The sequence below is a fragment of the Pseudophryne corroboree genome, chromosome 9 (genome assembly GCF_028390025.1).
Source record: "Pseudophryne corroboree isolate aPseCor3 chromosome 9, aPseCor3.hap2, whole genome shotgun sequence".
Lineage (NCBI taxonomy): Eukaryota > Metazoa > Chordata > Amphibia > Anura > Myobatrachidae > Pseudophryne > Pseudophryne corroboree.
In genome coordinates, this window is record NC_086452.1 from 1,974,022 (window position 1) to 1,998,979 (window position 24,958).

Below are 24,958 nucleotides of genomic sequence, written 5' to 3' on the forward strand. Positions count from 1 at the left end.
ATGAGGGTGTCTCTGGTAATGCGAGTGCAGTAGATGGGGGGTGTCTCTGGTAATGCGAGTGCAGTAGATGGGGGGTGTCTCTGGTAATGCGAGTGCAGTAGATGGGGGGTGTCTCTGGTAGTGAGTGCAGCAGATGGGGGGGTCTCTGGTAATGCGAGTGCAGCAGATGGGGGGGTGAGTCTCTGGTAATGCGAGTGCAGTAGATGGGGGGGTGAGTCTCTGGTAATGTGAGTGCAGTAGATGGGGGGGGGGGGTGAGTCTCTGGTATTGTGAGTGCAGTAGATGGGGGGGGTGAGTCTCTGGTAATGTGAGTGCAGCAGACGGGGGGGTGTCTCTGGTAATGTGAGTGCAGTAGATGGGGGGTGTCTCTGGTAATGTGAGTGCAGTAGATGGGGGGGTGTCTCTGGTAATGTGAGTGCAGTAGATGGGGGGTGTCTGGTAGTGAGAGTGCAGCAGATGGGGGGGTGTCTGGTAGTGTGAGTGCAGCAGATGGGGGTCTCTGGTAATGTGAGTGCAGTAGATGGGGGGGTGAGTCTCTGGTAATGTGAGTGCAGTAGATGGGGGGGGTGTCTCTGGTAATGTGAGTGCAGCAGATGGGGGGGGTGTCTCTGGTAATATGAGTACAGCAGATGGGGGGGGGTCTCTGGTAATGTGAGTGCAGTAGATGGGGGGTGAGTCTCTGGTATTGTGAGTGCAGTAGATGGGGGGGGTGTCTCTGGTAGTGTGAGTGCAGTAGATGGGGGGGTGTCTCTGGTAATGTGAGTGCAGTAGATGGGGTGTCTCTGGTAATGTGAGTGCAGTAGATGGGGGTGTCGTCTCTGGTAATGTGAGTGCAGTAGATGGGGGTGTCGTTCTGGTAATGTGAGTGCAGTAGATGGGGGTGTCGTCTCTGGTAATGTGAGTGCAGTAGATGGGGGTGTCGTCTCTGGTAATGTGAGTGCAGTAGATGGGGGGTGTCTCTGGTAATGTGAGTGCAGTAGATGGGGGGTGTCTCTGGTAATGTGAGTGCAGTAGATGGGGGGTGTCTCTGGTAATGTGAGTGCAGTAGATGGGGGGCTGTCTCTGGTAGTGTGAGTGCAGTAGATGGGGGGGTGTCTCTGGTAATGTGAGTGCAGTAGATGGGGGGTGTCTCTGGTAATGTGAGTGCAGTAGATGGGGGGGGTGTATCTGGTAATGTGAGTGCAGTAGATGGGGGGGTGTCTCTGGTAGTGTGAGTACAGTAGATGGGGGGGTGTCTCTGGTAGTGTGAGTGCAGTAGATGGGGGGGGTGTCTCTGGTAGTGTGAGTGCAGTAGATGGGGGTCTCTGGTAATGTGAGTGCAGTAGATGGGGGGGGGGTCTCTGGTAATGTGAGTGCAGTAGATGGGGGTGTCTCTGGTAGTGTGAGTGCAGTAGATGGGGTGTCTCTGGTAATGTGAATGCAGTAGATGGGGGGTGTCTCTGGTAATGTGAGTGCAGTAGATGGGGGGGGGGTGTCTCTGGTAGTGTGAGTGCAGTAGATGGGGGGGGGGGTGTCTATGGTAATGTTAGTGCAGTAGATGGGGGGTGTCTCTGGTAATGTGAGTGCAGTAGATGGGGGTGTCTCTGGTAATGTGAGTGCAGTAGATGGGGGTGTCTCTGGTAATGTGAGTGCAGTAGATGGGGGTTGTCTCTGGTAATGTGAGTGCAGTAGATGGGGGTGTCTCTGGTAATGTGAGTGCAGTAGATGGGGGTGTCTCTGGTAATGTGAGTGCAGTAAATGGGGGGTGTCTCTGGTAATGTGAGTGCAGTAGATGGGGGTGTCGTCTCTGGTAATGTGAGTGCAGTAGATGGGGGTGTCTCTGGTAGTGTGAGTGCAGTAGATGGGGGGTCTCTGGTAATGTGAGTGCAGTAGATGGGGGGGTCTCTGGTAGTGTGAGTGCAGTAGATGGGGGGGTCTCTTGGTAATGTGAGTGCAGTAGATGGGGGGTGTCTCTGGGTAATGTGAGTGCAGTAGATGGGGGGGGTGTCTCTGGTAATGTGAGTGCAGTAGATGGGGGTGTCTCTGGTAATGTGAGTGCAGTAGATGGGGGGGGTGTCTCCGGTAATGTGAGTGCAGTAGATGGGGGGGTGTCTCCGGTAATGTGAGTGCAGTAGATGGGGGGGTGTCTCTCAGGTAATGTGAGTGCAGTAGATGGGGGGGGGTGTCTCCGGTAATGTGAGTGCAGTAGATGGGGGGGGGTGTCTCCGGTAATGTGAGTGCAGTAGATGGGGGGGGGGTGTCTCCGGTAATGTGAGTGCAGTAGATGGGGGTGTCTCTGGTAGTGTGAGTGCAGTAGATGGGGGTGTCTCTGGTAGTGTGAGTGCAGTAGATGGGGGTGTCTCTGGTAGTGTGAGTGCAGTAGATGGGGGTGTCTCTGGTAGTGTGAGTGCAGTAGATGGGGGTGTCTCTGGTAGTGTGAGTGCAGTAGATGGGGGTGTCTCTGGTAGTGTGAGTGCAGTAGATGGGGGTGTCTCTGGTAGTGTGAGTGCAGTAGATGGGGGTGTCTCTGGTAGTGTGAGTGCAGTAGATGGGGGTGTCTCTGGTAGTGTGAGTGCAGTAGATGGGGGGTGTCTCTGGTAATGTGAGTGCAGAAGATGGGGGGGTTAGTCTCTGGTATTGTGAGTGCAGTAGATGGGGGGGTGTCTCTGGTAATGTGAGTGCAGTAGATGGGGGGGTGTCTCTGGTAGTGTGAGTGCAGTAGATGGGGGTGTCTGGTAGGTGAGTGCAGTAGATGGGGGTGTGTCTGGTAAGTGTGAGTGCAGTAGATGGGGGTGTCTCTGGTAATATGAGTGCAGTAGATGGGGGTGTCTCTGGTAATGTGAGTGCAGTAGGATGGGGGGGTGTCTCTGGTAATGTGAGTGCAGTAGGATGGGGGGTGTCTCTGGTAGTGTGAGTGCAGTAGATGGGGGGTGTCTCTGGTAGTGTGAGTGCAGTAGATGGGGGGTGTCTCTGGTAATGTGAGTGCAGTAGATGGGGGGGTGTCTCTGGTAATGTGAGTGCAGTAGATGGGGGGGTGTCTCTGGTAATGTTGAGTGCAGTAGATGGGGGGGAGTCTCTGGTAGTGTGAGTTGCAGTAGATGGGGGGGAGTCTCTGGTAATGTAGAGTGCAGTAGATGGGGGGTCTGTATGTAAGTGCAGTAGATGGGGTGTCTCTGTTAGTGTGAGTGCAGTAGATGGGGGGGGTCTCTGGTAATGTGAGTGCAGTAGATGGGGGGTCTCTGGTAATGTGAGTGCAGTAGATGGGGGGGTGTCTCTGGTAATGTGAGTGCAGTAGATGGGGGGGTGTCTCTGGTAATGTGAGTGCAGTAGATGGGGGTGTCTCTGGTAATGTGAGTGCAGTAGATGGGGGGGTCTCTGGTAATGTGAGTGCAGTAGATGGGGGGATGTCTCTGTAATGTGAGTGCAGTAGATGGGGGGTGTCTCTGGTAATGTGAGTGCAGTAGTTGGGGGGGTGTCTCTGGTAGTGAGTTGCAGTAGATGGGGGGGTGTCTCTGGTAATGTGAGTGCAGTAGATGGGGGGGAGTCTCTGGTAGTGTGAGTGCAGTAGATGGGGGGTGTCTCTGGTAATGTGAGTGCAGTAGATGGGGGGTGTGTCTGGTAATGTGAGTGCAGTAGATGGGGGGGTGTCTCTGGTAGTGTGAGTGCAGTTGATGGGGTGTGTCTCTGGTAGTGTGAGTGCAGTAGATGGGGGGGTGTCTCTGGTAATGGTGAGTGCAGTAGATGGGGGGGGTGTCTCTGGCCATGTGAGTGCAGTAGATGGGGGGGTGTCTCTGGTAATGTGAGTGCAGTAGATGGGGGGGGTGTCTCTGGTAGTGTGAGTGCAGTTGATGGGGGGTGTCTCTGGTAATGTGAGTGCAGTAGATGGGGGTGTCTCTGGTAATGTGAGTGCAGTAGATGGGGGGGTGACTCTGGCAATGTGAGTGCAGTAGATGGGGGGGGTGTCTCTGGTAATGTGAGTGCAGTAGATGGGGGGTGTCTCTGGTAATGTGAGTGCAGTAGATGGGGGGGGTGTCTCTGGTAGTGTGAGTGCAGTAGATGGGGGGGTGTCTCTGGTAATGTGAGTGCAGTAGATGGGGGGGTGTCTCTGGTAATGTGAGTGCAGTAGATGGGGGGGGGTGTCTCTGGTAGTGTGAGTGCAGTAGATGGGGGGGGTGTCTCTGGTAATGTGAGTGCAGTAGATGGGGGGGGTGTCTGGTAATGTGAGTGCAGTAGATGGGGGGGTGTCTCTGGTAGTGTGAGTGCAGTAGATGGGGGGGTGTCTCTGGTAATGTGAGTGCAGTAGATGGGGGGTGTCTCTGGTAATGTGAGTGCAGTAGATGGTGGGGGTGTCTCTGGTAATGTGAGTGCAGTAGAATGGGGGGGGTGTCTCTGGTAATGTGAGTGCAGTAGATGGGGGGGTGTCTCTGGTAATGCGAGTGCAGTAGATGGGGGGGGGGTGTCTCTGGTAGTGTGAGTGCAGTAGATGGGGGGGGTGTCTCTGGTAATGTGAGTGCAGTAGATGGGGGGGTGTCTCTGGTAGTGTGAGTGCAGTAGATGGGGGGGGTGTCTCTGGTAGTGTGAGTGCAGTAGATGGGGGGGTGTCTCTGGTAATGTGAGTGCAGTAGATGGGGGGGGTGAGTCACAGCCCGGACAGATTTCAGCACATGCTGGGGACTTGTAGTACATAGAGCCACACACACACTCGGCGCTTACACAGCGGCGGTCTCCCGGCTCCGGTGCTGCGCGCTCCCGGTCCTCCTCCTAGGTGACAGCCGCTTCCTGTCAGCGACCAGATAGAATTTTCCCGCCAAACTGACGTCACACGGCTGGAGTACCGGAAGTGACGCCGGCGCCGGATGATGACGCGTTACAGCCGCGTCGCTCGTTCCGGCAGGAAGCGGGGAGATGGCGAACCGCACGGTGAAGGATGCTCACAGTGTACACGGCACCAACCCGCAGTATCTGGTGGAGAAAATCATTCGCACCCGCATCTATGAGTCCAAGTACTGGAAGGAGGAGTGCTTCGGCCTGACCGGTGACTGGCAGCGGGGAGGACGGGGCAGTGCCCGGGGGGGAGAGGTGGAGGACGAGGGCAGTGCTTGGGGGGGAGAGGTGGAGGACGGGGCAGTAGCCGGGGGGGAGAGGTGGAGGACGGGGCAGTGCCGGGGGAGAGAGGAGGAGGAGACGGGGCAGTGCCCGGGGGGGAGAAGAGGAGGACGGGGCAGTGCCCGGGGGATGGAGGGGCAGTGCCGGGGGAGAGAGGGGGCAGAGGAGGAGGACGGGGCAGTGCCGGGGAGAGAGGAGGAGGAGACGGGGCAGTGCCGGGGGAGAGGAGGAGGAGGAGGAGACGGGGCAATGCCCGTGGGGAGAGAGAGGAGGACGGGGGCAGTGGCCGGGGGGGAGAGGGAGGAGGGACGGGGCAGTGGCAGGGGAGAGAGGAGGAGGAGACGGTGCAGTGTCCGGGGGGGAGAAGAGGAGGACGGGGCAGTGCCCGGGGGATGGAGGGGCAGTGCCGGGGGAGAGAGGGGGCAGAGGGAGGAGGACGGGGCAGTGCCCAGGGGGAGAGGAGGAGGACGGGGCAGTGCCCAGGGGGGAGAGGAGGAGGACGGGGCAGTGCCCAGGGGGGAGAGGAGGAGGACGGGGCAGTGCCCAGGGGGAGAGGAGGAGGAGACGGTGCATGTGCCCGGGGGAGAGAGGAGGAGACGGGGCAGTGCCCGGGGGGGAGAAGAGGAGGATGGGGCAGTGCCCGGGGGATGGAGGGGCAGTGCCGGGGAGAGGGGGGGGGCAGTGCCGGGGGAGAGAGGGGGCAGAGGAGGAGGACGGGGCAGTGCCCGGGGGGGAGAGGAGGAGACGGGGGCAGTGCCCGGGGGGGGAGAGGAGGAGGACGGGGCAGTGCCCGGGGGGGCGAGGAGGAGGACGGGGCAGTGCCCGGGGGGGCGAGGAGGAGGACGGGGGCAGTGCCCGGGGGGGGCGAGGAGGAGGACGGGGCAGTGCCCGGGGGGGCGAGGAGGAGGACGGGGCAGTGCCCGGGGGGGCGAGGAGGAGGACGGGGCAGTGCCCGGGGGGGAGAGGAGGAGGACGGGGCAGTGCCGGGGGGGGAGAGGAGGAGGGGGCAGTACCGGGGGGGGGGGGGGGGGGTCTGAGTCCGCTGCAACATTGTTTCATCATTTAGACAATCGTCCCAGTGGTATGATCTGCTGCAGGAGTCTGTAGTGAATGGCGGCTTTAGGGTTATCCTATTGGCTAGTTAGCGGCTGATTAGATGTATAGATGGGAGGTTCTATCTGCAAACAAGTTTCATTTGATGTTCTTACGCTAGACCCTATGGCAGGCAGTGTACCCCAGATTAATGCAGGGAAACAGATTTAGCAGTGAGTACCACGGATCCTTTTATACAAATGTGTGTTGTAACCATGCTAGCAGGGGGTGAGGGTGGTACTGTGTGTTGTCACCTGTGTCACAGTCTCGTACACACTGACGCATCTTTTGCGCATTTTCTCATTCTTTAGCCGAGCTGGTTGTTGATAAGGCCATGGAGCTGAAATTTATTGGGGGTGTTTATGGAGGAAATATAAAGCCCACTCCTTTCTTGTGTCTGGCACTGAAAATGCTGCAGATTCAGCCGGAGAAAGACATCATTGTGGAGTTTATAAAGAATGAAGACTTCAAGTGAGTGATAGCTGGATGGGTGTGATGAAGTGTAACATTGTGCCGTGCCGTACCGGGTTCAGAACGGACCCTTCCTACCCTCACTGATGGGACAATTGTATGCACCGTGTGAGTCTGTACTCGTTCTGTTCTCTGTGACAGGTATGTCCGTGCGCTGGGAGCTTTGTACATGCGTCTGACCGGCACCGCCAGTGACTGCTACAAGTACCTGGAGCCCCTCTATAATGATTATCGGAAAATCAAAACTCAGAACAGGAATGGAGGTAAATGATCTATTATCTAGTATATGAAATCATTCGTGTGTATCTTGTGTAACGTAAGTATTAGGAAATGTATCTATAAATGTATTCATAAACTTGCTGTAGGAGAATGTCTAATATCAGGTTTTCTTCTCCTTCCCATAATCCTCTTCTCCTTCACCATGTTCCTCGTCTCTTATTTGTGCGTTGCAGTCTTATCTCCTTTAGCACCATGGTTTTGTATCTTCTGGTGACTCAGCGTATCATTGGTGTGTATACTGGGGGAGGGGGACACTAAGGCCAGAGGCAAACTGTAATATGTCCCATGTGGGTGTAAGGAGCAATCTGCAATCCATGAGCCTGAGCCCACGAGCAGGGAGAGCGGCTCAGAGTCACTGGAGGGAATATAGGAGACTGGGAGACGGATGTACGCTGGAAGCTGAGGCTCAGGAGCACTGGGAAGAAGGTTCTGCAGTCTATAGAGAGGAGGTGGACGGACAGGTGTACACGTATGATTGCTGACAGGGAAGAAGGTTCTGCGGTCTATAGAGAGGAGGTGGATGGACAGGTGTACACGTATGATTGCTGACAGGGAAGAAGGTTCTGCAGTCTATAGAGGAGGTGGACGGACAGGTGTACACGTATGATTGCTGACAGGGAAGATGGTTCTACAGTCTATAGAGAGGAGGTGGATGGACAGGTGTACATGTATGATTGCTGACAGGGAAGAAGGTTCTGCAGTCTATAGAGAGGAGGTGGATGGACAGGTGTACACGTATGATTGCTGACAGGGAAGAAGGTTCTGCAGTCTATAGAGGGGGAGGTGGACGGACAGGTGTACATGTATGATTACTGACAGGGAAGAAGGTTCTGCAGTCTATAGAGAGGAGATGGATGGGTGTACATGTATGATTGCTGGCAGGGAAGAAGGTTCTACAGTCTATAGAGAGGAGGTGGACGGACAGGTGTACACGTATGATTACTGACAGGGAAGAAGGTTCTGCGGTCTATAGAGAGGAGGTGGATGGACAGGTGTACACGTATGATTGCTGACAGGGTAGAAGGTTCTGCGGTCTATAGAGAGGAGGTGGATGGACAGGTGTACACGTATGATTGCTGACAGGGAAGAAGGTTCTGCGGTCTATAGAGAGGAGGTGGACGGACAGGTATACACGTATGATTGCTGACAGGGAAGAAGGTTCTGCGGTCTATAGAGAGGAGGTGGACGGACAGGTGTACACGTATGATTACTGACAGGGAAGAAGGTTCTGTGGTCTATAGAGAGGAGGTGGATGGACAGGTGTACACGTATGATTACTGACAGGGAAGAAGGTTCTGTGGTCTATAGAGGGGAGGTGGACGGACAGGTGTACATGTATGATTGCTGACAGGAAAGAAGGTTCTGCAGTCTATAGAGGGGAGGTGGACGGACAGGTGTACATGTATGATTACTGACAGGGTAGAAGGTTCTGCAGTCTATAGAGAGGAGGTGGACGGACAGGTGTACACGTATGATTGCTGACAGGGTAGAAGGTTCTGCAGTCTATAGAGAAGAGGTGGACGGACAGGTGTACACGTATGATTGCTGACAGGGTAGAAGGTTCTGCGGTCTATAGAGAGGAGGTGGATGGACAGGTGTACACATATGATTGCTGACAGGGAAGAAGGTTCTGCGGTCTATAGAGAGGAGGTGGACGGACAGGTATACACGTATGATTGCTGACAGGGAAGAAGGTTCTGCGGTCTATAGAGAGGAGGTGGATGGACAGGTGTACACGTATGATTACTGACAGGGAAGAAGGTTCTGCGGTCTATAGAGAGGAGGTGGATGGACAGGTGTACACGTATGATTGCTGACAGGGTAGAAGGTTCTGCGGTCTATAGAGAGGAGGTGGACGGACAGGTGTACACGTATGATTGCTGACAGGGAAGAAGGTTCTGCGGTCTATAGAGAGGAGGTGGATGGACAGGTGTACACGTATGATTGCTGACAGGGAAGAAGGTTCTGCAGTCTATAGAGGGGAGGTGGACGGACAGGTGTACACGTATGATTGCTGACAGGGAAGAAGGTTCTGCAGTCTATAGAGGGGAGGTGGACGGACAGGTATACACGTATGATTGCTGACAGGGAAGAAGGTTCTGCAGTCTATAGAGAGGAGGTGGACGGACAGGTATACACGTATGATTACTGACAGGGAAGAAGGTTCTACAGTCTATAGAGAGGAGGTGGACGGACAGGTGTACACGTATGATTGCTGACAGGGAAGAAGGTTCTGCGGTCTATAGAGAGGAGGTGGATGGACAGGTGTACACGTATGATTGCTGACAGGGAAGAAGGTTCTGCGGTCTATAGAGGAGGTGGACGGACAGGTGTACACGTATGATTGCTGACAGGGAAGATGGTTCTACAGTCTATAGAGAGGAGGTGGATGGACAGGTGTACATGTATGATTGCTGACAGGGAAGAAGGTTCTGCGGTCTATAGAGAGGAGGTGGATGGACAGGTGTACACGTATGATTACTGACAGGGAAGAAGGTTCTGCGGTCTATAGAGAGGAGGTGGACGGACAGGTATACACGTATGATTGCTGACAGGGAAGAAGGTTCTGCGGTCTATAGAGAGGAGGTGGACGGACAGGTATACACGTATGATTACTGACAGGGAAGAAGGTTCTACAGTCTATAGAGAGGAGGTGGATGGACGGGTGTACACGTATGATCACTGACAGGGAAGAAGGTTCTACAGTCTATAGAGGAGGTGGATGGACGGGTGTACACGTATGATTACTGACAGGGAAGAAGGTTCTGCAGTCTATAGAGAGGAGGTGGACGGACAGGTATACACGTATGATTACTGACAGGGAAGAAGGTTCTGTGGTCTATAGAGGGGAGGTGGACGGACAGGTGTACATGTATGATTGCTGACAGGAAAGAAGGTTCTGCAGTCTATAGAGGGGAGGTGGACGGACAGGTGTACATGTATGATTACTGACAGGGTAGAAGGTTCTGCAGTCTATAGAGAGGAGGTGGACGGACAGGTGTACACGTATGATTGCTGACAGGGTAGAAGGTTCTGCAGTCTATAGAGAGGAGGTGGACGGACAGGTATACACGTATGATTACTGACAGGGAAGAAGGTTCTACAGTCTATAGAGAGGAGGTGGATGGACGGGTGTACACGTATGATTACTGACAGGGAAGAAGGTTCTGCGGTCTATAGAGAGGAGGTGGACGGACAGATGTACACGTATGATTACTGACAGGGAAGAAGGTTCTGCAGTCTATAGAGGAGAAACCGTCCACCTCCTCTCTCCCAGGCCACCGGTTTCTCATCTCTATAGACTGCAGAACCTTCTACCCTGTCAGCAATCATACGTGTACACCTGTCCGTCCACCTCCTCTCTCCCAGGCCACCGGACGGGTGTACACGTACGATTGCTGGCAGGGAAGAAGGTTCTGCGGTCTATAGAGAGGAGGTGGACGGACAGGTATACACGTATGATTGCTGACAGGGAAGAAGGTTCTGCGGTCTATAGAGAGGAGGTGGACGGACAGGTGTACACGTATGATTGCTGACAGGGAAGAAGGTTCTGCGGTCTATAGAGAGGAGGTGGACGGACAGGTGTACACGTATGATTGCTGACAGGGAAGAAGGTTCCGCGGTCTATAGAGAGGAGGTGGACGGACTGGTGTACACGTATGATTACTGACAGGGAAGAAGGTTCTACAGTCTATAGAGAGGAGGTGGATGGACAGGTATACACGTATGATTGCTAGCAGGGAAGAAGGTTCTGCAGTCTATAGAGAGGAGGTGGACGGACAGGTGTACACGTATGATTACTGACAGGGAAGAAGGTTCTGCAGTCTATAGAGGAGGTGGATGGACAGGTGTACACGTATGATTGCTGACAGGGAAGAAGGTTCTACAGTCTATAGAGAGGAGGTGTACGGACAGGTGTACACGTATGATTGCTGACAGGGAAGAAGGTTCTGCGGTCTATAGAGAGGAGGTGGATGGACAGGTGTACACGTATGATTACTGACAGGGAAGAAGGTTCTGCAATCTATAGAGAGGAGGTGGACGGACAGGTATACACGTATGATTGCTGACAGGGAAGAAGGTTCTGCAGTCTATAGAGGGGAGGTGTACGGACAGGTATACACGTATGATTACTGGCAGGGAAGAAGGTTCTACAGTCTATAGAGAAGAGGTGGATGGACAGGTATACACGTATGATTGCTGACAGGGAAGAAGGTTCTGCGGTCTATAGAGAGGAGGTGGACGGACAGGTGTACACGTATGATTACTGGCAGGGAAGAAGGTTCTACAGTCTATAGAGAGGAGGTGGATGGACAGGTATACACGTATGATTGCTGACAGGGAAGAAGGTTCTGCAGTCTATAGAGAGGAGGTGGATGGACAGGTGTACACGTATGATTACTGACAGGGAAGAAGGTTCTACAGTCTATAGAGAGGAGGTGGACGGACAGGTGTACACGTATGATTACTGACAGGGAAGAAGGTTCTGCGGTCTATAGAGAGGAGGTGGATGGACAGGTGTACACGTATGATTACTGACAGGGAAGAAGGTTCTACAGTCTATAGAGAGGAGGTGGATGGACAGGTGTACACGTATGATTGCTGGCAGGGAAGAAGGTTCTGCGGTCTATAGAGAGGAGGTGGACGGACAGGTGTACACGTACGATTGCTGACAGGGAAGAAGGTTCTGCAGTCTATAGAGAGGAGGTGGATGGACAGGTGTTCACGTATGATTGCGGACAGGCTTGTATGAAGTAGGGAGTCTTAGGCCCGGTACACCTTACAATGAACTGGATCAAGGCCGATGTAAATATACACAGAATGATTTCTGCTGCGGGGTACACTGGGCTCCACAGGAATCATTGGGGTGTAAAGTAGGATCTTGATACGAGGCACCAACAGGCTCAAAGCTTTGACTGTCTTCCCAGAATGCATAGCGCCACCTCCTCTATAACACCGCCTCTGTGCACAGGAGCTCAGTTTTGTAGTTGGTGCCATGCAGTAGGCGGGCACATAACAGAGGGGCTGCTCCAGCCCTGAGAAGAGCTTTTAAAAGAAAAATGAAGACTTCAGGGGCTGCAGCAGAGACACTGTGAGTGTTAGATGTCAGTCAGACATCTCCTTCTGCAGCTCCATCACCTCCCCCAGCGGCGCTGTACACTCCCGCACCCTGGTTGCCGGGTACTTACAGCGGAGGCTTCGGTTTCTCTCAAGTTAGTCACACACACACACAACCTCTGTTCTCCTGGATTGCGTGGCCACACTCAGGGAGGAGGTAAGTGTCTCCCGACACCCCCCCCCCCCCCCCCCCCCCCCCCCTGGCGGGACCCGCTGTACATCGCGATCCCGCGCGGCCGGTTGGAGGCGGGCCGTGCGCGCTGGCGTGTACACTGTGGTAGTACAGGGACCCCACTAGACCACCAGGGCATGGGCACAGGTCAGTTTTCTCTCATAAACCGTTTATATAAGCCCACAGTACCCGGTGGTGAAGTCCAGCAGGGGGATAAGGCTCTGACCTGTAGCCCCTCCCCCAGCCCCAGGGCGCCATTTAGAGTAAATGTTCCCGCCCTGGAGCTGCATATCTCTCTCTCCCTCACTCCCTGTCAGCGTTTGGTCGCCATCGCTACATGCTGAGCTGATTCTGGGACTGTTTGGGCAAATCCTCCTCTGCAAAGCCGCCTGCCAGGACACTTAAGTATTGTACATGTCTGCTGACAGTGTTAGTTAAGAGAGTGCATTTAGCCAGGGATATATAGTATAAAGAAAAAATGTTCATCGCTCCCCCTTCCTGAGAGAGAGAGAGAGATATATATATATATATATATATATATATATATATATATATATATATATATATATTTTAGCTGTTAAATAATATTCACAATCAATAGAATTCAAAAAATCTATTTTTTATTCAAAGTATATAAGGTTATTTTAAAAATCAAAATTGTATGTAAAAATGAATTGTTATCAGATAATTGATCAATTAATTAATTAAGATACAATTAAATTTATGAAGTGTAAAACGGACCTATAGGCTATAAAATGCAGTTTACCAAGCCTAATACCAAGTTGATGTCAGATAAAACTGATAGTGAACCAATTAAAAATGAAACTTTGTTAAATTAAAAGGCCTGTATAAATAAATATATTACAAACCTAATACCGGTATACAAAAACAGACATGCAACACAGATGTGAACACAAGTGGGGGCTGCAGTATTTTCACCTGTGGGTACACTTTTTAGCGTTTTACCCCATTAGGTGCATATGCTTGTAAAGTCTCTATAGGGTGCAGTCTGAGTTTCACCTATGGGCAGTCTGTGGTTGTAGCGTGATAGGATTCACTTGGATCTTTAAAAACAATCAAGGGCTCCTGGAAGGTACTAAATTCCTTGCATGGAATAAGTCCTGTTAGTACCTTAATCCGTTGGTGGAGTGATGAGGTTCTCGTGGTCTGCCGGGAGACACCCGCTGCTCCGTGTCTCTCTGTCTCCGTGCAGGGATCGATTGTTCCGCAATCGACGCGTTTCGCCTTGGTATAGGCTTCGTCAGGATGGCTGGATAATCGATTTCACGGATCCCCTCCGTCTTTATAGCTGCTGCGCGGCGTTCTCTTCCGCCCTTACTTAAGATGGCCGCACTGAGTTCTTTTCCTTGATTAAGGTGTATTTTTTGCCCATACATAAGAAATGATCATATACAGTGATTCTTTTCATTATCTCTGTGTTGGAATACTCATTATCAATGGCGATTTAGTGAATAAAACTAAATCCATAGTGATTTTTAATCCTTATTGTGATCTCCACATTGGTTGCCATTGGTTACTGCCGTTTGGAATTGATCACATAGACATGAGGACCCCTCATAGAGACATTGATGGACATAGGGAGGGGCAACAAAACAACATACAACAACATAAAACAAAACAAAAATTTAAAGTTTGTTAGGAGATTTAAAGTCTGTTAAAAAGTGTTTAAGATGTATTATTAAAGTCTGGGAATTCCGTGTTATGGTGTTATATGCGGGTCTTCTATCCTCTATTCTTCCTTATATTGGATGAGAGAAGTAATGCTAAGATAAAGCATATATCAGATATCTCATATAATAACAAGGTATATTCTTTATTTCAAAAATGATGTTAATTCTATATCTATATTGAGGCCCCTTGGAACCAGGGTACCTAATTCATAGATCATCTTTGTTTCTTCTCTGGACAAGAGGTCTTCAGTATTTCCTCCTCTCCATGGTTTTGTAATTTGCTTTAATCCAACAAATTGTAGAAGACTTGGGTTTGAATTATGTTTTTCTTTAAAATATACGGGTATGCTATGGTTATCTTTTCCATTCTTTATGTTACATAAATGTTCCTGTACCCGTACATGGAGTTTTCTTTTTGTTCTACCCACATATTGTAGGCCACATGGGCACCATAGCATATAGATCAAAAGAGGTAGAGTTCTTCACAAATAAAAAAACAATCACTATAAAAGGAAGAATAAGTTGTCATACCACAGGAGTGATCTATAGTAACCATGGAGAGGAGGAAATACTGAAGACCTCTTGTCCAGAGAAGAAACAAAGATGATCTATGAATTAGGTACCCTGGTTCCAAGGGGCCTCAATATAGATATAGAATTAACATCATTTTTGAAATAAAGAATATACCTTGTTATTATATGAGATATCTGATATATGCTTTATCTTAGCATTACTTCTCTCATCCAATATAAGGAAGAATAGAGGATAGAAGACCCGCATATAACACCATAACACGGAATTCCCAGACTTTAATAATACATCTTAAACACTTTTTAACAGACTTTAAATCTCCTAACATAAACTTTCAATTTTTGTTTTGTTTTATGTTGTTGTATGTTGTTTTGTTGCCCCTCCCTATGTCCATCAATATGTCTATGTGATCAATTCCAAACGGCAGTAACCAATAGCAACCAATGTGGAGATCACAATAAGGATTAAAAATCACTATGGATTTAGTTTTATTCACTAAATCGCCATTGATAATGAGTATTCCAACACAGAGATAATGAAAAGAATCACTGTATATGATCATTTCTTATGTATGGGCAAAAAATACACCTTAATCAAGGAAAAGAACTCAGTGCGGCCATCTTAAGTAAGGGCGGAAGAGAACGCCGCTCAGCAGCAGCTATAAAGACGGAGGGGATCCGTGAAATCGATTATCCAGCCATCCTGACGAAGCCTATACCAAGGCGAAACGCGTCGATTGCGGAACAATCGATCCCTGCACGGAGACAGAGAGACACGGAGCAGCGGGTGTCTCCCGGCAGACCACGAGAACCTCATCACTCCACCAACGGATTAAGGTACTAACAGGACTTATTCCATGCAAGGAATTTAGTACCTTCCAGGAGCCCTTGATTGTTTTTAAAGATCCAAGTGAATCCTATCACGCTACAACCACAGACTGCCCATAGGTGAAACTCAGACTGCACCCTATAGAGACTTTACAAGCATATGCACCTAATGGGGTAAAACGCTAAAAAGTGTACCCACAGGTGAAAATACTGCAGCCCCCACTTGTGTTCACATCTGTGCTGCATGTCTGTTTTTGTATACCGGTATTAGGTTTGTAATATATTTATTTATACAGGCCTTTTAATTTAACAAAGTTTCATTTTTAATTGGTTCACTATCAGTTTTATCTGACATCAACTTGGTATTAGGCTTGGTAAACTGCATTTTATAGCCTTATAGGTCCGTTTTACACTTCATAAATTTAATTGTATCTTAATTAATCAATTGATCAATTATCTGATAACAATTCATTTTTACATACAATTTTGATTTTTAAAATAACCTTATTTCTCTGACGTCCTAGTGGATGCTTGGGACTCCGTCAGGACCATGGGGAATAGCGGCTCCGCAGGAGACAGGGCACAAAAGTAAAAGCTTTAGGATCAGGTGGTGTGCACTGGCTCCTCCCGCTATGACCCTCCTCCAAGCCTCAGTTAGGTTTTTGTGCCCGGCCGAGAAGGGTGCAATCTAGGTGGCTCTCCTAAAGAGCTGCTTAGAGTAAAAGTTTGTTAGGTTTTTTATTTTCAGTGAGTCCTGCTGGCAACAGGCTCACTGCATCGAGGGACTTAGGGGAGAGAAGTGAACTCACCTGCGTGCAGGATGGATTGGCTTCTTAGGCTACTGGACACCATTAGCTCCAGAGGGAGTCGGAACACAGGTCTCACCCTGGGGTTCGTCCCGGAGCCGCGACGCCGACCCCCCTTGCAGATGCCGAAAAGTGAAGGTCCAGAAACGGCGGCAGAAGACTCTTCAGTCTTCATAAGGTAGCGCACAGCACTGCAGCTGTGCGCCATTGTTGTCAGCACACTTCATAGCAGCGGTCACTGAGGGTGCAGGGCGCTGGGGGGGGGCGCCCTGGGCAGCAATGATAGTACCTTATTCTGGCTAAAAATACATCACATATAGCCCCTGGGGGCTATATGGATGTATTTAACCCCTGCCAGGTCTCAGAAAAACGGGAGAAGAAGCCCGCCGAAAAGGGGGCGGGGCCTATTCTCCTCAGCACACAGCGCCATTTTCCCTCACAGAAATGCTGGTGGGAAGGCTCCCAGGCTCTCCCCTGCACTGCACTACAGAAACAGGGTTAAAACAGAGAGGGGGGGCACTTATTTGGCGATATGTATATATATATTAAAATGCTATAAGGGAAAAACACTTATATAAAGGTTGTCCCTGTATAATTATAGCGTTTTTGGTGTGTGCTGGCAAACTCTCCCTCTGTCTCCCCAAAGGGCTAGTGGGGTCCTGTCCTCTATCAGAGCATTCCCTGTGTGTGTGCTGTGTGTCGGTACGTGTGTGTCGACATGTATGAGGACGATGTTGGTGAGGAGGCGGAGCAATTGCCTGAAATGGTGATGTCACTCTCTAGGGAGTCGACACCGGAATGGATGGCTTATTTAAGGAATTACGTGATAATGTCAACACGCTGCAAGGTCGGTTGACGACATGAGACGGCCGGCAAACAAATTAGTACCTGTCCAGGCGTCTCAAACACCGTCAGGGGCTGTAAAACGCTCATTTACCTCAGTTGGTCGACACGGACACTGACTCCAGTGTCGACGGTGAAGAAACAAACTTATTTTCCTTTAGGGCCACACGTTACATGTTAAGGGCAATGAAGGAGGTGTTACATATTTCTGATACTACAAGTACCACAAGAAGGGTATTATGTGGGGTGTGAAAAAACTACCTGTAGTTTTTCCTGAATCAGATAAATTAAATGAAGTGTGTGATGATGCGTGGGTTTCCCCCGATAGAAAATTATTGGCGGTATACCCTTTCCCGCCAGAAGTTAGGGCGCGTTGGGAAACACCCTTTAGGGTGGATAAGGCGCTCACACGCTTATCAAAACAAGTGGCGGTACCGTCTCCAGATAGGGCCGCCCTCAAGGAGCCAGCTGAGAGGCTGGAAAATATCCTAAAAAGGTATATACACACATACTGGTGTTATACTGCGACCAGCGATCGCCTCAGCCTGGATGTGCAGCGCTGGGGTGGCTTGGTCGGATTCCCTGACTGAAAATATTGATACCCTTGACAGGGACAGTATTTTATTGACTATAGAGCATTTAAAGGATGCATTTCTATATATGCGAGATGCACAGAGGGATATTTGCACTCTGGCATCAAGAGTAAGTGCGATGTCCATATCTGCCAGAAGATGTTTATGGACACGACAGTGGTCAGGTGATGCAGATTCCAAACGGCACATGGAAGTATTGCCGTATAAAGGGGAGGAGTTATTTGGGGTCGGTCCATCGGACCTGGTGGCCTCGGCAACAGCTGGAAAATCCACCTTTTTTACCCCAAATCACATCTCAGCAGAAAAAGACACCGTCTTTTCAGCCTCAGTCCTTTCGTCCCCATAAGGGCAAGCGGGCAAAAGGCCAGTCATATCTGCCCAGGGATAGAGGAAAGGGAAGAAGACTGCAGCAGGCAGCCCATTCCCAGGAACAGAAGCCCTCCACAGCTTCTCAGCATGACGCTGGGGCCGTACAAGCGGACTCAAGTGCGGTGGGGGGTCGTCTCAAGAGTTTCAGCGCGTAGTGGGCTCACTCGCAAGTGGACCCCTGGATCCTACAAGTAGTATCCCAGGGGTACAGACGAGATTCGAGACGTCTCCCCCTCGCAGGCTCCTGATGTCTGCTTTACCAACGTCTTCCTCCGACAGGGAGGCAGTATTGGAAACAATTCACAAGCTGTATTCCCAGCAGGTGATAATCAAAGTACCCCTCCTACAACAAGGAAAGGGGTATTACTCCACACTATATTGTGGTACTGAAGCCAGACGGCTCGGTAAGACCTATTCTAAATGGGAAATCTTTGAACACTTACATACAAAGGTTCAAATCAAGATGGAGTCACTCAGAGCAGTGATAGCGAACCAGGAAGAAGGGGACTATATGGTGTCCCTGGACATCAAGGATGCTTACCTCCATGTCCCAAATTGCCCTTCTCACCAAGGGTACCTCAGGTTCGTGGTACGGAACTGTCACTATCAGTTTCAGACGCTGCCGTTTGGATTGTCCACGGCACCCCGGGTCTTTACCAAAGTAATGGCCGAAATGATGATTCTTCTTCAAAGAAAAGGCGTCTTAATTATCCCTTACTTGGACGATCTCCTGATAAGGGCAAGGTCCAGAGAACAGTTGGAAGTCGGAGTAGCACTATCTCAAGTAGTTCTACGACAGCACGGGTGGATTCTAAATATCCAAAATCGCAGCCGTTTCCGACGACACGTCTGCTGTTCCTAGGGATGGTTCTGGACACAGTCCAGAAAAAGGTGTTTCTCCCGGAGGAGAAAGCCAGGGAGTTATTCGAGCTAGTCAGGAACCTCCTAAAACCAGGAAAAGTGTCAGTGCATCATTGCAGAAGAGTCCTGGGAAAAATGGTGGCTTATTACGAAGCGATTCCATTCGGCAGATTCCACGCAAGAACTTTTCAGTGGGATCTGCTGGACAAATGGTCCGGATCGCATTTTCAGATGCATCAGCGGATAACCCTGTCTCCAAGGACAAGGGTGTCTCTCCTGTGGTGGTTACAGAGTGCTCATCTTCTAGAGGGCCGCAGATTCGGCATTCAGGATTGGATGCTGGTGACCACGGAGGCCAGCCTGAGAGGCTGGGGAGCAGTCACACAGGGAAAAAATTTCCAGGGAGTGTGATCAAGTCTGGAGATTTTTCTCCACATAAATATACTGGAGCTAAGGGCAATTTACAATGCTCTAAGCTTAGCAAGACCTCTGCTTCAAGGTCAGCCGGTATTGATCCAGTGGGACAACATCACGGCAGTCGCCCACGTAAACAGACAGGGCGGCACAAGAAGCAGGAGGGCAATGGTAGAAACTGCAAGGATTTTTCGCTGGGCGGAAAATCATGTGATAGCACTGTCAGCAGTGTTCATTCCGGGAGTGGACAACTGGGAAGCAGACTTCCTCAGCAGGCACAACCTCCACCCGGGAGAGTGGGGACTTCATCGGGAAGTCTTCCACATGATTGTGAACCGTTGGAAAAGACCAAAGGTGGACATGATGGCGTCCCGCCTGAACAAAAAACTGGACAAGTATTGCGCCAGGTCAAAAGACCCTCAGGCAATAGCTGTGAACGTTTCTGGTAACCAGAAACCAGTCGGTGTATGTCTTCCCTCCTCTGCTTCTCATACCCAAGGTATTGAGAATTATAAGACGTAGAGGAGTAAGAACTATACTCGTGGCTCCGGATTGGCCAAGAAGGACTTGGTACCCGGAACTTCAAGAGATGCTCACAGAGGACTCATGACCTCTGCCGCTAAGAAGGGACTTGCTTCAGCAAGTACCATGTCTGTTCCAAGACTTACCGCGGCTGCGTTTGACGGCATGGCGGTTGAACGCCGGATCCTAAGGGAAAAAGGCATTCCGGAAGAGGTCATTCCTACCCTGGTCAAAGCCAGGAAGGAGGTGACCGCACAACATTATCACCACATGTGGCGAAAATATGTTGCGTGGTGTGAGGCCAGGAAGGCCCCATGAAGAAATTTCAACTCGGTCGTTTCCTGCATTTCCTGCAAACAGGAGTGTCTATGGGCCTCAAATTGGGGTCCATTAAGGTTCAAATTTCGGCCCTGTCGATTTTCTTCCAGAAAGAATTGGCTTCAGTTCCTGAAGTCCAGAAGTTTGTCAAGGGAGTACTGCATATACAACCCCCTTTTGTGCCTCCAGTGGCACTGTGGGATCTCAACGTAGTTCTGGGATTCCTAAAATCACATTGGTTTAAACAAATCTGTGGATTTGAAATATCTCACAGGGAAAGTGACCATGCTGTTGGCCCTGGCCTCGGCCAGGCGAGTGTCAGAATTGGCGGCGTTTGTCTCAAAAAAGCCCATATCTGATTGTCCATTCGGACAGGGCAGAGCTGCGGACTCATCCCCAGTTTCTCCCTAAGGTGGTGTCAGTGTTTCACCCGAACCAGCTTATTGTGGTACCTGCGGCTACTAGGGACTTGGAGGACTCCAAGTTGCTAGATGTTGTCAGGGCCCTGAAAATATAGGTTTCCAGGACGGCTGGAGTCAGGAAAACTGACTTGCTGTTATCCTGTATGCACCCAACAAACTGGGTGCTCTTGCTTCTAAGCAGACGATTGCTAGTTGGATGTGTAGTACAATTCAGCTTGCACATTCTGTGGCAGGCCTGCCACAGCCAAAATATGTAAATGCCCATTCCACAAGGAAGGTGGGCTCATCTTGGGCGGCTGCCCGAGGGGTCTCGGCTTTACAACTTTGCCGAGCTGGTACTTGGTCAGGGGCACACCCTGACTGAGGAGGACCTGGAGTTCTCTCATTCGGTGCTGCAGAGTCATCCGCACTCTCCCACCCGTTTGGGAGCTTTGGTATAATCCCCATGGTCCTGACGGAGTCCCCAGCATCCACTTAGGACGTCAGAGAAAATAAGAATTTACTTACCGATAATTCTATTGTCTGCAATACTTGTACATAGTTATTGTTACAAAAATCGGGTTATTATTGTTGTGAGCCATCTTTTCAGATGCTCCGCTGTTATCATGCTGTTAACTGGGTTCAGATCACAGGTTGTACAGTGTGATTGGCGTGGCTGGTATGAGTCTTACCCGGGATTCAAAATCCTTCCTTATTGTGTACGCTCGTCCGGGCACAGTATCCTAACTGAGGCTTGGAGGAGGGTCATAGGGGGAGGAGCCAGTGCACACCACCTGATCCTAAAACTTTTACTTTTGTGCCCTGTCTCCTGCGGAGCCGCTAATCCCCATGGTCCTGACGGAGTCCCCAGCATCCACTACGGACTACGAGAAATAGAATTATCGGTAAGTAAATTCTTATTATACTTTGAATAAAAAATAGATTTTTTGAATTCTATTGATTGTGAATATTATTTAACAGCTAAATATATATATATATATATATATACACACACACACACACACACTCTCTCTCTCTCTCTCTCTCTCTCTCTCTCTCTCTCTCTCTCTCTCTCTCTCTCTCTCTCTCTCTCTCTCTCTCTCTCTCGGGAAGGGGGAGCGCTGAACATTTTTTCTTTATACCATATATAACTCTAGGGGGTGCTTATAGTACACTCACCATTTGTTCTACAGCTGCTACCCAAACCCTACAGCCGTATCTAGGAGTGGCGCAGTACCTCACATTATCCCTCTTTATAGGGATAATATAGTACCCTGTGAGATATATCCAGTCTTTACTGTGCATTGTTATATCTATTGAGTATATAGCTATACATAGTACTACTCTGTATTGCTAGTCCAGTGCAGTTTTATTGCATGTCATAATTTCTGCATTGTGCAGTGTGACTGTGTGTGCATAGAGCTGCTGTGTGACCTCCATTTCGTGTATCTCACTCAGATTGCTATCCCTATATTCTGTACCCTGAGGGGGCTAAGTGCGTCAGGATTATTATTTAATATAGGTGCTTCGCAGGATATACTCTATATTTTTCTCTGTGATTTTTAGTCCCCATATGCCTCTTGAATCCCCTGTTTGTGTTGATACACTGCACAGGGAGTTCTTGTCAGGTATTTTGCTGCTGATAATGTACTGTGTTGCCTTGCATTGAGCTTTTGACTATGGGGGTCATTCCAAGTTGTTCGCTCGTTGCCGATTTTTGCAACTGAGCGATTAAGGCAAAAATGCGCATGGTATTTTAGCACAAAACTTAGTAGATTTACTCACGTCCGAACGAAGACTTTTCATCGTTGAAGTGATCGTAGTGTGATTGACAGGAAGTGGGTGTTTCTGGTCGGAAACTGACCGTTTTCAGGGAGTGTGCGGAAAAACGCAGGAGTGGCTGGGGAAACGGGGGAGTGGCTGGCCGAACGCAGGGCATGTTTGTGACCTCAAACCAGGAACGAAATGGGCTGAGATGATCGCAGTGTAGGAGTAAGTCTCGAGCTATTCAGAAACTGCTAAGAATTTTCTATTCGCAATTCTGCTAATCTTTCGTTCGCAATTCTGATAAGCTAAGATACACTCCCAGAGGGCGGCGGCCTAGCGTGTGCAATGCTGCTAAAATCGGCTAGTGAGCGAACCTCTCGGAATGACCCCCCTATGTCAGCTACAAAGGGCAACGGAGCTGGGTCTGATCTCACACTGCGTGGTGTTGACGCTGCAGACACATTTGAGGATAACATAGCAGCTGAGGGTTCAGGTTCTGGAGGTTCCTTGCCCCCCAGTGGGACTCTAGCAACGGTGGTTCAAAATGACCCACCTTGGGCTACCTTCTCCACGCTATTGAATACGCTGGTAACTAGACTAACGCTCCCTATGGGACCTCTTGTGCCGGTACAACAGCTTATGATCCCCGCTGTTAACCCGCCGTGGGCAGATCAACTGTCCAATCAGTTACAGCAATTGAACCAATCACTGACTACTCAGAAGTCTAACCCTCGCCCGCCTAAGACCAAGGGGTCCTTTAAGCGGGCAATTACTTCCTCACAATCCACCAATGTCCCAGACACCTCGTCTAATGAGGATGGCGTGTATACTGACCCCGCAGACACTGATTCTGATGCTTCTGATGGAGAATCTGTTTCACAGGTGGATGTTCCTGACTTGTTGGAGGCTCAGGCTCATTCCGCAAGGAGCCTGATGCTGCCCCTAAGAAACCGGACAGGTTTAAACGTCAGAATGTGGTTTTACCTCACTCTGACCATTTAGTCGACATATGTCAGGAGTCCTGGGAAAATCCAGGAAAGAAAGTCACGCCTCACAAGAACATGCTGGCTCGCTGCGGCGCTAAGTAAAAATTGAGAAACACCCCCGCCAGTAGATTCGCAGGTGGCGCGGCTGGTGGTATATCCTCAGCTTTGCCTGTAACTACCATCACGTCTCTGAAAGAACCGACGGATAAGTGTGTGGAGGGTCGTTTAAAGGCAATCTTCACCCTGAACGGTGCGGGGCATAGGCCCACCATTGCAGCGACATGGGCTGCAGAGGCTATTGAAGCGTGGGCTCAGGAGCTGGAGGCGGTGTTGCCTTCCAATGCTTCTGATCATGCTAGACAATGCTTGTCATATATTGTCACAGCGTCTCATTACATTAAGGAGGCGGCTTCTGATGCCGGTATTCTGGCGGCCAAGGCTTCTACGTCCATTTTGGCTCGCCGTATTCTCTGGTTACGGTCCTGGTCTGTGGACATAGACTCTAAGAAAACCCTGGAGGTACTCCCTTTTAAGGGAGATATTCTTTTCGGAGAAGGCCTCAATAAGATAGTGGCTGACTTAGCTTCTTCTAAAACAGCATGTCTGCCTAGTACTGCTCCTTCGGTGCAGATGGCTAAGAGTACTCCATTTCGCTCCTTTCGTCCTTCAGGGAAAGCAAAAGGTCAACATTGGACAGAAAAGATTGTCTCTTTGTTGGCGCACTTAGAAGAAGAAATATATGTAATTTATTAAAATATAACTTTTATTATTACTAAATAAAATTGCCCAGCAAATGAGAAACATATAAGTGAAAAAATTGAACACAACATGTGCTGTAAGTGAATAAATCAAGTGTTATAAATTCAAGTAATAAAAGCTGATTCACTGTGCAAAATCAATGGTCTCGCTCTCTTCATTTACAGTTCTTAAATAACTCTGAAATTGTGCGGATTATTATTAACTTAGGTATTGCATGCGGAATAAGCAGCAGCAAATATAATCACGAGAATATGTATCCGTATGTAATATAGGTACTGAAGTGGTAGGTAATGAGCCCTAATATTGGTGGAACACAATTGGTCCTTTTTACATATTTCAAGTATCATAAAAAAGGAAGACTCATAATATTACGAAACAAGAACTGTGAAACAGCTCCACCACGGGGAGAGTTATGTCTTCATATAAACACCCATATATTAAATGGTTACTCGGGAGGACTCTGTTAACATGTGACCCTAATATGTATGCTGATAATTATTCTATGTGTAACAAGGTCATGTGTAATTTACGGGTCTAGGCATAGCATGCGACGCGACTCCGTTGACAATGACCTCTGAATAATAACTTGTTCAGCTTTCATTTGTAATTTGGGTCCAGTCTTTTATACAGATTAGTCCTTTCCATTCAATTTAGTATCGCATGGGAATCATTAAATCCAAAGACTGTTGTTACAGATGTCCACGGCTGCTTGCCGCACTTTTGCTCCCCTTTTAAAGACAAGCTTTACAGTTAATAGCCCACCCGGTGGTTTATTTACTATATTCCACCAAGTATTTAACTATGTTTAATAATGAAAAATATCACCCCAGATTGGGTCAGGTCACAGTATGTTTGACTAAATAGTATAAATGATAATGAGGTATCTTACCTACTTAGACTGTTGTACCAAATAAATAGCTTATATTGTTATATTCTTGTAAATTTAGACACTGCAGTAAACATGTCAGCTAGACGTTAGGGAAACAAACATTCTATATCATTGCTCATTTAAGTTTTGGTCTTTTGAAAATAGTATCGTTATTACATAAACGG

The 24,958-nt window shown here is 49.4% G+C and overlaps 2 protein-coding genes across 4 annotated transcripts in view; one reads left to right on the plus strand and one right to left on the minus strand.

The window, feature by feature from the left end:
* The window catches only part of ORC1 (origin recognition complex subunit 1), a 384,523-nt gene extending 379,695 nt beyond the window's left edge, over positions 1-4,828 (minus strand). For 2 of the 3 annotated variants that reach the window (XM_063938885.1, XM_063938886.1), the window contains exon 1: positions 4,693-4,828. The gene's annotated coding sequence lies outside the window, so the exon portion shown is untranslated. The remainder of the gene's footprint in view (positions 1-4,692) is intronic. The other variant, XM_063938884.1, reaches the window with a different exon arrangement.
* The window catches only part of PRPF38A (pre-mRNA processing factor 38A), a 68,533-nt gene continuing 48,390 nt past the window's right edge, over positions 4,816-24,958 (plus strand). Inside the window, exons 1-3 of the mRNA XM_063938887.1 lie at positions 4,816-5,014; positions 6,489-6,648; positions 6,790-6,911. Coding sequence (XP_063794957.1) covers positions 4,885-5,014; positions 6,489-6,648; positions 6,790-6,911 — 412 coding nt within the window. The 5' untranslated portion in view covers positions 4,816-4,884. The remainder of the gene's footprint in view (positions 5,015-6,488; positions 6,649-6,789; positions 6,912-24,958) is intronic.